Source organism: Hippoglossus stenolepis, chromosome 22 (genome assembly GCF_022539355.2).
Source record: "Hippoglossus stenolepis isolate QCI-W04-F060 chromosome 22, HSTE1.2, whole genome shotgun sequence".
In the NCBI taxonomy this organism is placed as follows: domain Eukaryota; kingdom Metazoa; phylum Chordata; class Actinopteri; order Pleuronectiformes; family Pleuronectidae; genus Hippoglossus; species Hippoglossus stenolepis.
In genome coordinates this window covers 16,174,138-16,186,372 of record NC_061504.1, presented here as the reverse complement: position 1 = coordinate 16,186,372, position 12,235 = coordinate 16,174,138, and the positions used below count along the sequence as shown (strand labels likewise).

Here is a 12,235-nt window from a genome sequence, read left to right as displayed (position 1 = left end):
ACCAATATACCCCGAGACGGTTTTATTTTCATGATTAGGATCATTATTATGAGGGAATTATATTATCGTTCCCTCTCTTTCTGAATCTGTTGAGCGACTCACTGCTTTTTCAAAACGCCCTCAACTCTGACATGAATGCAGCTCAGAGAAAAACCGCTGACTTTTAAACCAAAATGCAGGCGAGAAAAACTGATTTGGGAGATTGTGAATATCAAGTCAAAATGTCATCCAGATACAGCCTGAAAAGTATCGGTCAAACCTTTGTGTCGGTTTGACAGTGTTTGCTTTTGGGATCTGGCGGAGACTCACACACACACGCACACTCACAGACAGACACACACACACACACACACACACACACAGGCATAATGAAGCTCCCTCTCCAGTCCATCAGCATATGTCAGCATATGGCTCCCTCCTCGGAGAGACTGTTGAACAGACTGATCCGGGTTTGATTTTGCTCTGGAGGTCTTGACCTGGGATGGAGGGCAGACAGGAGAGAAAACAGGGGGAAAGGAAAGGAGTCAAGGAAAGTAAAGTGGTGGGGGACTGTTGCTATTAACAGCTGTCAGCCTGAACTCTCTCCACCCGTTGACCGGCCTGATGCTGTTGTGTGGGTTGTTATTGTCAGACTCCTGTTCACCACCCCGGGCACACCACACACACACACACACACACACACACACACACACACACACACACACACACACTCTCACAGAGCATGTGCACATGCGTGTGTGTGTGATGAAACATACAAACATATTGAGCCATCTGTTCCCCGCGCTAATTGGTATGCATGACAATGTTTTTCCAGCCCATAAAACCTAATGAAAATGAACACCCCACCCGCCCTAATATCCCTTTCATGCTATCACCCGCTCCTTGCCCCCGCCTCTCACTCCTTCCCCCTCCTCCTCTACGACATTACAGGCATAATTACACCACACCGGGCATTAGCCACCGTTCTTCTCCAGGCGTTTTCAGTCCAGGGGGCAGGTCCAAAAGATTGGAGATGTCCTGCCACTCCCAGTGGAAACTCCCCCCTATAAACTTGGCTCAGAGGATGAATTGTAGTATTTTGTTGTGGAGTAAAACTCTTGGAAACAAGAAGTGATTTCCTCTTCTCTGCTGACGGCACGCTTGAGGAATCGGACGAGCAGAGAGGGACATGGAGAAGGGAGGAAGGAATATAAGAGGCAATAAATGGATGAGTGGAGGTCGTTGACTTGTCTCAGCTAAATTGGAGACTTGACTTGGAATCTGCTTTGGACACTTTAAGGCTGCACGACTCAAGACTTGCTCTTGGAAGATTTTGAAATGTGGACGCTCCATAAACGACCTGGACGTCTCCCAAAAGACAGGAAAGTTATCTTGGGATGAGCCTTTTCTTATTGGCACAGACTGACTTTAGACTTGAAGTGAGACTTTGACCCATGTTGACTGATTTCAGGTTTGACTTGACACCAAGTGTCCTTGAGCTTGAGGACCTTGGTTTGACTTTTCTTAAAGTTGGACTCATCTTGACTGATTCTTTTTTCAGACATTATCAGGTTGTCTCCCAAAAAAACTAAAAAACAAAAATCAGATTTGAGTTGAGCCTCGGTTTGACTTCCCAAACACCTGATACTTATTTTGACCAAAGTCTGGACTCGGACTTTGTTGACTAACCTGAGACTCGATGTTAATTCTGACCTTGAGACCAGACATGCACATGGACCTCGGCCGAGAAGGAAACGTTATGATCCTGATGAATGTGCAGGTCCACTTCTCACTCTCTCTAGCCTTGGAGCCTTGGTGCAGATATTCTCTCTCCGAGCTCCTCCCTAGTAACTGTCTGATTCTTTTATGTCGTTTATATATATATATATAAACTCTTATACACTTTATCTAAAATCAGTGACGTTTGTGTTGCTATGACGACATATTGTTTTTTAGGTCAGACTTAAATGTGAGCGTGAAGAGAGATACAGAAGAAATACATGTGGCAGGAAGAGAAAGAAAACAATAGTGGACAAAATGGAAGAGAGGAGGAGATGAACTTGGCGAAGGCCGACTTCATTCACATGAATCACAGCAGGGAAACGCTGGATAGCAGCCGGGGTGGCTCGGTGCGCTGCAGTGTGTGTGTGTGTGTGTCGGTTTGTGTACGTGTGTGTGTGCGCGTGTGACACCACACTGAAGAATGTGTTGTACACGTGGACAAAATGCCCCAGTTGTATTTTGTGCTTAAAGGGAGCCCGAGGTCAGACTCGCATACACACAAACACACTCTGCCGCAACTCCCGTGAAATGATCTACGAGGGAAATTACAGTACAAACAAGAGCTTACAGATGTGCCCTCGCCGCGAAAAGTAACTCCTCAGCACGGCCTGCTTTTTCACAATCGACCACACAAACACACACACACACTCGCAACAACACAAACAGAAAACGTCGCCCTCCCTCGCCAGCCAATAAATATGTTTCCTGCGGCAGTCTGTCTCTGGTCGTGTGTGTGTGTGCGAGGAGCGGGATAGGTGGTTGATTAAACCCTCAGACGTGGCGTTGCCGGTCCTCGCCACGGGAACACGCCAAGCGGCCTCTGGGAGAATGTCGAAACACACAATCTCAGCAACCCTGTGCGGCGTGTTCCTGTAGTTTTTATTGGCGTCGGTACATGAAAACAACAGCCTCGCCAAATCCCTAACAGAGCTTTTATCCAGGCTTTTGTAACCTTTGTGCGGCAAACGGCGCAGGGGTTTACTCACAATGGGACGTAATTGTGTGGAAGCCAGTTCGACGAATGCACTCGTGTTGTTAAATCAGTGGTGTTTTGTTGTGGGCAACTGGCTGCCGCTTCCCTCCCCTCTCTCCCTCGCTCTCTGTTCCTCTTTGTCTCCCTGCGTTGCCCTTATTACGCCATTTTCTGTCTGCACCCTGTGGTTTTCTGCTCGGCCGTGCCCTTTAGAGGTGTCACGGCCGATGTGCGTGAACACACCGGGGGGCGTTTACATGTCGTTCAGGTGAGGGCGCACAGTAACACACAGTAAAGATAACGCTGTGGAGGCCGCGGTGGACTCCCGTCGACCTGCGTCTTGAGTCCGGATCCACTGAATTAGGCCGTTTCGATACGATTCTCCCCGCCAGTCGCTCTTTCTTCTGTTCGTTGGATCGGCATTGTTGGCCCGTTTTGCGGAGAAGCATTAGTCAAATGGGCCATCATCCCCTTCGGCGAGTCAGATGATGACTTTTGGCAGAATGCAGCCGCAGCGCGATGCCAGACAATCAGAGCCATTGCCATTTCATCACACGGTCGCATGCGGACGCACGGGCACGCACGCAGACTCACACCACAAACAAGCTGTTTCTCATTAAGCCCGCAAACATGAGAGATTGAGTGAGACGAGCGGTAGGTGATGAAGGAGGAGAGGCGGCGAGCTGAAGGCTTTTTACCCAGCGAGAGATAATAAAAAAAAAAAAAGAAAAACCCGGCAACAACACAAAAAAACGAAAGAGCGACGAGTCAGGGGGTGCGTTCGCTGCGCTGTCATCCAAAGAGACACCCGCCTACCCAACACCCAATACCCCCAGCTACCCTCACCCCATGGCCCGCCGACACGGCTGTTCCCATAGCAACAGGATACAGGAAGGAGGAGGGGGGGGGGGAGTGAAGAAGAGGAGAAGTGTGCTAAAGATTACGGAGGAATTTTGCTGCTGCTGCTGCTGCCTGTGCCTGGATTTGACCAATCTGCTGTTGAGGCTTTAAGATGCTCTAATTCCTTCCCCCTGCCTTCCTCTATCACGTGCGCACACACACACACACACACACACACACACACACACACACACACACACACACAGGAACTCCAGGTCAGGCTGACGAGAGCTGGAAGGCATAATTTTCGAAAGATAATTCTAGGAACCTCGCCGTCCAAGTCGAAGTGGGAAAGGTCCGACAAACTGGAGCAGGATTTTCAAAATAGAGGCCTCAACATAGAAAAAAAAAAAACGTTAAGCCAGTGTTTGATAAGAACTTTCCAACGTGTGGTAATATTTGTATCTGCAGCACCTCCTCCGTCTCCTCCCTGAAACCTCTGTGTCCAGATGTGCATGAAATCCACTTTGCTCATTCACGCTCCCGGGAGGAAGAACCCCATTGATTGTAGAGACCTTATCACCTTTCTTGCCGCGCCACCATTAAGCCGTGTTTTCGATTTTCAAATGAGAAAATCTCCTAATCCTTTAGTGGTAAACGTGCGATATGTGTCGTCCACATTCTCGCTCCCAACAGATATGAACCTATTGATTCTCGGTGACCACATCAAAACTGTACATTTATTTATTAATCGATGGTATCGGGACAACAGTTCAAATTGTCCATGTTGAAAAGGACGTTTTTCTCTCCAAATTACAGATGATTCAACACAACATGATGTTGCATGACGTTTTTTAAGTATTTGTCCTAATCTTTAAAGCAAAAATTAATTTCCCCTCTATTATATACAACATATTAATGCATTCAGCTGGAAGTACCTTTATTTTTCATTAATTATGAATCTAATAAATGCTTTAATTGATCTGTTGATTAGCTGTTTTACAAATGTTTGAAAATAGGGATAAGGCAGATTTTTCAGTTTTTCTCTTATAATGTAACTTCAATATCTATTGATTATCAAAGTGTATTGATTTCTGTATTCCAATAATAATAATATTCAGATTATAGATGGACTCTGCTCTGTTCCGCTCTGAGAGAGAACTGCTCTCACTGCATCTCATGTGACAGCGTTCACTACCTTGTTCCTCAAGGATCTCAGGAGCACATGAAGTGTAGTGTGTGTGTGTGTCTGTGTGTGTGTGTGTGTACATGCGGCAGGTTGTGCGGTGATTGATACACAGTTTCTTTACATCTCAAATAACATGAATAATTCATTAAAAATAACTTTATGAGCTGCAGAAAAACCTTCAGCTTGAATAGAGATGTTATTCAAATACCAGTTTTCAGTGTGACTGTCGAGTCTTTTTCCTTTTACTGTCGTCGCCCACTGAACAGAGCTGCTAATAGGAAGGATGTTGTTTATGAAGAATCAGATCTGGACTTTATTCCAAAACTACTGTTCTGGACCCAGAAGACACAACGACAGGATATTGTTTAGTAGAAAATATCCTTAATAATGATTGTTTCTCCTGCAATCTTTGATTCGAGAGTCATTTTCTAACGTGCACCTGCAGCATCTCACCAAGCAGCTTAATTTCTGAGGAAACAGTGTGAGCTCCTCCTCTGTATTATACATGCATGTTCTACACACGTGTGTCATACATCAGCGTGTTGTCGTCACTGTGTGTGTGTGTGTCTCATTAGCGGGCGGCGGTGTGAGGTAGCTCGTTAGCGCGGAGCTAGCTGAGCGTCAGGGCATCGGTGCAGCTTCATTAGCTACTGTGACATTTATCTGATTGTTTCTCCTGCGCCACATGTACCGCCACGTCTCCATGGCAACCACAAATGCGTACACACACACACACACACAGGAAGGCAGCCACACTCTCACGGTCATTCATAGATGCCGGCATCCTCGAAGCTGCTCGGCCTCCCCCCCCAGCAGCACAGCAAAATGGATAATGAATATCTGAGCAGTGCGTAGCGGTGGGTGGAGCGTAGCTTATAGTAAAGATGAAGTGAATCACGGGCGGCATCGCGCTCCCTCGTTTGGCTCCAGCACGCCGGGGCCCCCGGGAGCCGGTTCACCTGCCTGTGAGTCACTTTACAGAGAAACTAAAAGCGTTCCAAAATAAATCAGCCGCCACGGTTCGCCACTCATTTACTTTGAGTCACTAATCCGCCTCCTCGCTCTGCCGACGACAAGATCAGCCACAGACTCGGATCCGGGGTTAAAAGAAAAAAAAGAAAAAAGCACGCCTCTTACGGCGCGTTGTGGCGAGGTAGATAACTCGTTTACACTTTGATGCAGCAGCGGAAAATATTCAGGACTATGAAATGAATTGTGGGTGTTTGTCGACGTGCAGTTCGCGTGCACACACAGATGTTGTGTGTTAGTGTGGAGGTGTGTATCAGCCCCACTGGGGACAAACTTAAGTGTGGTTGTGTTTACCGTGTTGAGGAGCAGAGCCCATTGAAAGCCTCTTAATTATCACACAACCCTACAGATGCATCTCAACACCTCCAACCTGCAGCCTGGGAACGCTCTCTTCGCATAAATATACAAGTACATCACAAAATGGCAAAGTACACTCAGTAAAACCTTTATTGTGTGTGTTGAAGTATCTGTAGTTTTACAGTATGTGAGCCAAAACCTGTCTAAAACCTTTTTACTGTGGAAAATTGCAGTTTTTGAACAAAATCGTGCACAACGATCACATCATATTATTATAAAGTCATGATACGTTCACTATAATTCAATATCATCCGACAGGAAGTGATAACTCTGAGGTCTGCGCTTCGGTTTCAGCATCATAAATATTTTTTAACCTGTTTGTGTGTCTGGGAAAAAGTCATCTGAGGAGAAGTGAGTCCAGGTCTGTGTGTGTGTGTGTGTTTCCCAACATGTGTGTGTGTGTGTGTGTGTGTGTAGGTGTGAGAGTGTTTAGCTGACCTTGGTCACCCTGGTCCCTCAGGGGGGGGACTGATGTTTCTCACTCAGCTTGTCAACAAGATTAGTTCCCCTGTGGGACCGTTACACACACTGCAAACACACTGCCAATAAGAAGACGTGTGTGACAGCTCGGCCCTTCCACGAACCCACTCAGTGTGTGTGTGTGCGTGTGTGTGCATGTTTTGTGGCGTGCGTGTTTTGTGGCGTGCGTGTGCTCCGATTAAGGGGTTAAGGGAATCTAGAGAGGATGTGTGTTTTAGAGCAGAAACAGAAGTGGAAAAACAGGAGAGGGATCAACGCAGCCAACCTGAACCGTCGCCTTTGTGTGTGTATGCATGTGTGATATATGTGCATGTGTGCACACGTGCGCCTGGTTTTCTCAGAGAGCCCACGCTGAGCGCCGAGCTGTGCTTACTCCTGGACCGGGCTCATCTGCATCCCCTCTCTTTTATCCCCCCTCTTGTTCCGTCCTCGCTCGTCCTCCCCGTGTCTTCTCCTCCTCGCCGGCGTGCAGCAGGTTCCTCTCCGGCTGCCTGTTGGACTCCAGCTGTGAACGAGGAGAACACAGGAGATAGCGGGCGTTTAATGTAGCGCGGGTCGCTCGGCGCTGTCAGCGTTTACTCTTCTTACGCGGATTCTCCTTTTTTCTTTCCACCTGTAAAATCCACTATACATACTGCAGCTTGATTTTTATTTATGATGCAGCTCAGGATAGTGACAATCCCTTATTTATATAGAGAGTGGCGCACAAGAGGTGTGTTCAAATGCCTTTAGAGCTGCACAATCATCTTTTATAGGTCACACGCTGTAACAACAGGGGATTTGAAAGGTGTTATCATCCTTTTCTGCAGTTCGCTTCAACTTTTCAGCATCTTTCAGCTCTTTATTTTGGTTTTAACTATATATGTTTTTCATTGATATTATTTCCAGGCAGTAATTTTGGCTATTTTCCTGAAATCTGAGGAGGGGCTGTATGTGAGGATGAGTCAGAGTCAGTTGCTGCCGACATTTTCATTCGTTTTACCCGTCAGCCCTCGAGTAACATGTCACAAAACTGAAATTAACCAAAAGATCATTTAAAGACACAAGGCCTAAAGGTGTAGTGATGGAGTCTATCTATAGATAGACTCCCCCCCCCGACCTTCTACTGTTAACACTAAGCTCGGCTAACCCCATCCTGACAGAACACTAGATTTACATCGATCGTCTCAATCTCGCTGTCGGAAAAAAAACAAAGCCAATTAGTGTGTTTCCCAACATGTGGGACATTGTCTGTAATGGAGGGGCGGACTGAGGAGCTGCGGATGTAAAATGAAGATGATGAATGAATAAATAAACAACCATCGTAAGATTTTATGATCAATACTGTGCAGCTGTAGTTGGGATGAACGAGCCTGCTGTCTAATGTGAGTGTGAGGTGAGGGAATAGCAGCCCTCAGCAGCTGCTTCAAAGACCCATCCAGACACGTTTTTTAGAGTCTGGCTAAGCGCGCACACACACACACACACACACACACACACAGACACACACACACTCGGTGTATATCAGCCCTCAGTCACGGCCCTGTGCTGCAGGGAGACTGGAGTGATGGAAGCAATAGTTAAGCCATTAAGGCAAACAATTGGCTCAAATTGAGAGGGAGAGCGAGAAAAGAAAAGCAGGAAGAGGGAGGGAGATGGAGAGGCTGTGGCAGGAGTGGATCCACTCAACGACTTAATCCGAGCCCCAGGACACTCTCCTGCTGAGCTCCGCACACTCGCACAAACATCCACAGCACACACACACACACACACAAACACTAAGGCCCTGTCTACTTGCAATAACACCTTGTCAGTCCTGGCCACAGGGGCGAAGGAAGAGCCGCTCGCTCCTTTTGTAGTGAGGAGAGTCAGCGACTTCCAGCCACCTCAGGAAAAGACGGAGCATGCAATCGACACAGGGCAGCTCTGTGAGTGTTGCTGCGCCTTTTGGCTGCGAAAGTGTGAAGCCGCTCATTGTCTTAGCGGGCGGAGGGACCGGCGGAGGGAGGACAGGGTGGACAGTGTCCTGGACGGGGGAGGCGCTCCTCTGACACCAGCTATTGTGTCGTCTCCCCCGAGGACTCGCTCAGGCCACGCAGGCCACGCAGGCCTCACATAAACAGGCAACAATGAGGGATTGTCTCCAGCTATTCTCCCTCGTTCTGTTCACACACACGTCGACTGTACATGTGCGTGTGTCCGAGGGCGAAGGGGATGATGTGCTCCCGTCTGAACCCTGCCACCGCCAAGTCTCACCCGATGCAGCCGCCTTCGCCGTTTATGTCCCCAAACCACAGCCAGCGATCGGGGCAGTAACTCCTGGCCGCCGCCGCTCCCGCCGCCGCCGCCGCCCTTCCCTCCCTTCCTCCCTTCTTTCCTCTCCTCCATCAGCTGCCACCCTCGGGGCTCCCTCGGCGCCCGGGCCCCCCTACAATTTATCGGACAGCTTAGCAAGGAGTGGTTGCTGCCCCGAGGACTGTTAGCCCTGGTTTGGCTCGTTGACTCCTTCTCCGGTGCTGGCGTTTTATTTGACATGTCCTTTAAGTCCTTTAAAGAATTGGGCGTTTCTGCTGAGCGCCTTGGCTCTTTGTGCAAAAGATGGATGGCCCGCGTTCAAAGGTCTGGATGTATTTTTTTTTTTCCTCCTCCATCCCACTCTCCCTCTTCCTCTCCCTCCTTCCCTCCCTCGTTCTTTTCTTGCTGAGCTTTATAGGGTGGTATTAGTGTTGTCAGCGAACCAAGCTCGGGATTTGGCTTTGTTTTGCTTTTGCCTCTTACGATAATGCTCTTTCTCTCTCCTGCCGAGAACAACAAAAGGGAAAGTAGAGCAATAGAACGGCACAGCCATCGACTTTGGTTTCATTAAATTGGTTTTCAGCCATCTTAAATAGACCACAGGCCTTGATGACAGTGATGTTTGTGTGTGTGTGTGTGTGTAGACATGTGCGGTATGATTGTTCTCAAAACGCATCCACCCTTCGCCTCGTGTGTGCTCGGGTGCCGTTCTCATCTCAATCGAAAGCCTTCACTCGCCTCTATTTGTTCAAAAAAAACGCTGTGTAACGTTTGCATTCCAATCACGAGGACGGCGGCGTGTGTTTTGTGGAGATAAGTATTGTACCTCGGCGTTAAAAGACGGGGGGGGGGAAGCACTTCACATGCATTCCAGATGTGGAAATATAACCACACCGATCGGCGTGTAAGCATCTGTGTCCTATTAACAGTGCCCAGAGGTTTACTGTACGGGTTCTGCAGCCTAATCCCTCGCACACGGCCTCGCGTTAACACGCTGCTTATCCAGCGCTCGGCCATGCATGCAAAACGTGCACAAACACTCACACACGCTGGATGCAAACATTCCTCGCCACCGCTCATGCTGCAGCAGATCTCACGTCAACAGATGCACGGTTGTTTAGTCGTTGTGCTTTAAAATACTCACACATACACATCTACTGTGTAAATCGCCGGCTTCAGGGATGAAGGTGCGTAGAGCTGAGAGCTGTGAGGAGCTGTTTGGACACCTGAGAGGATTTTATACCTGTGGCTCACTCTGAGTTTCTGTGTGATGGTGTAAAGGATGTTTGAAAGGCTTTTTCATCTTGTGAATGGAAATCTGGGACAGCTCTTTTTAAACCTATATCCGTTTGCAACATATCAGGGTCCTGAAGTTAAGATGCTCCACATTTCTTCCTCTCTGAAAAACTTGAAAGTAAACTAACACCCTGGAATTAACACATCTGTAAACTCTGGGTGAGTTAAAAACAACAAATGAAGCTGAGTTTTATTTCTATATAGAGCAGGAAGTGAGATCCAATCACAAGTGGTCACCGGAGACACATTCAGGACGGATTTCGTTCTTCAGGTGTGAACATACGAATCTAGAACTGAACCCTTTTGATCAGATCTCTCAGAACAGATGTTGTGTCATTGGATTTTTTGAAAAACGCTTTGTCACGGGCTCAGTGAAGTCACCTCCTCCCTCCTGCGTTTGATTTGACCTCTTTTACAAGATATCTGTTGGTGCCACACGCGGAAATTCAACACCACTAAATCACGACATTATTACTTTTGACAACACGAGGAAAGAGAGCTTGGTTTGGAGAACTGCAGCCGGTGCCCCCAGCGTGATGGGAAATTAGCTCGGTTCGTGTTACGGCACAAAACTGCCGGGCGATGCCAAGACAAATGGAGCTTACATTTTAAAAAAGGTCAAGCTTCTGGTCAAGTTTGTTTCACACGCACTGAGGAACAGTTTAGCCCAAGCTGTGTCAGAAGATAAGGAAATATTGTCCAGAGAGTTTCAACGCACAGCAGAGACGATGAAGAACTTTGCAGCGGTGAATCAGAGCAGAAACCACCAGATAGTTCGTCACGGTATCACCAGACGAGAGCCTCTGGTGTCGCCAGCGTAAATATCGTGTGCTTAATGTTTTCTCTTCCGTCTCCTCCACAGCAACGGCACGGCCGGGAAGATGAACGGGGCGCTGGAACACTCGGACCAGCCGGACCCGGACGCCATCAAGATGTTTGTGGGTCAGATCCCACGCTCCTGGTCAGAGAAGGAGCTGAAGGAGCTGTTTGAGCCGTACGGCGCCGTCTACCAGATCAACATCCTCCGAGACCGCAGCCAGAACCCTCCACAGAGCAAAGGTACGAGCACACACACACACACTAACACCAGGTAACTTTGTACTTTGCACAAACATGGATGCAGGCAGGAATTTGCATGAAGGTAATACAAGCAAACATGGAGGATAGTGAGCGTGACGCAGAGCAAGGTGATTCAAAACAGGTAAAAAGACAAAACACAGAGAAAAGTCTGGACATGGACCAGAGAATCATACTTCATATCATCATACTGCTGCAGACCGGTCCCCACAGCAGACTCAAAACACCACTAACCTCTTTTAACTGCCCACGCACGAGTAATATCAAACAGTGCGGAGAGAGTCTGCAGATGAAGAGCAGATGAAGAACGTCGAGTGCACTAAACAAACTCCAGAAAAATTACAAAGGTGGGAAGAGAGAGAGAGACAACCTACAGAGACGCAGAGACGTGGCAGCAAACGTACACGGTGGAGAAACTGCACGAGATACGAGTCACGACATGAAATGACCTCCGGCTGACGTGAGATCTGGGTCATCTGGGCTCGAGTGGCCGTCCCACCTTGATACGGGCCAGAACCAATGATATATATGTGCAGAATTACACAAGCAAACACGCAGTTCGTGCACCATTTGAAGACAAAGACCCGAAACTGCGTGATTTGCAGCTATTTTCTCCCATTCTCCCTTTCTTTCTCCTGTGATGAATTTGTCAAGTGTGAGAGCAAACAATGGAGACAGCAGCAAGGAACGGGCAGACAATAGCGCTGCCATATTAACAGGCATCAACCCGGAGTGGGGGCTGATGACACCCCTGATGAGACACGGAGAGTGGGAGGAAAGTGAAGAGACGGAGAGAGAGAGAGACAAGTGAGAGGACGACAGGAAGGCAGAGACGCTTCCATCCATCCAACTGTAAAAGCTAATTTCTAGAGAAGTTTTCAAAGTGTCAGACGAAGCAGAGTATGAATCAGCGAGTAAACACCGATCTGCCAGAAAATGGAATTGAATTAAGGATTTTC

At 47.9% G+C, this 12,235-nt stretch overlaps 1 protein-coding gene across 14 annotated transcripts in view; it reads left to right on the top strand.

Annotated features, from left to right (window-relative positions):
• The window catches only part of celf2 (cugbp, Elav-like family member 2), a 164,789-nt gene that overhangs the window by 91,525 nt on the left and 61,029 nt on the right, over positions 1 to 12,235 (top strand). For 12 of the 14 annotated variants that reach the window (XM_047338678.1, XM_047338681.1, XM_047338676.1 and 9 more), the window contains one exon: positions 11,062 to 11,258. In XM_047338678.1, coding sequence (XP_047194634.1) covers positions 11,062 to 11,258 — 197 coding nt within the window. Of the gene's footprint in view, positions 1 to 8,734; positions 9,228 to 10,417; positions 10,946 to 11,061; positions 11,259 to 12,235 lie in introns of those variants that run through there. The other 2 variants (XM_035147239.2, XM_047338684.1) reach the window with 2 other exon arrangements.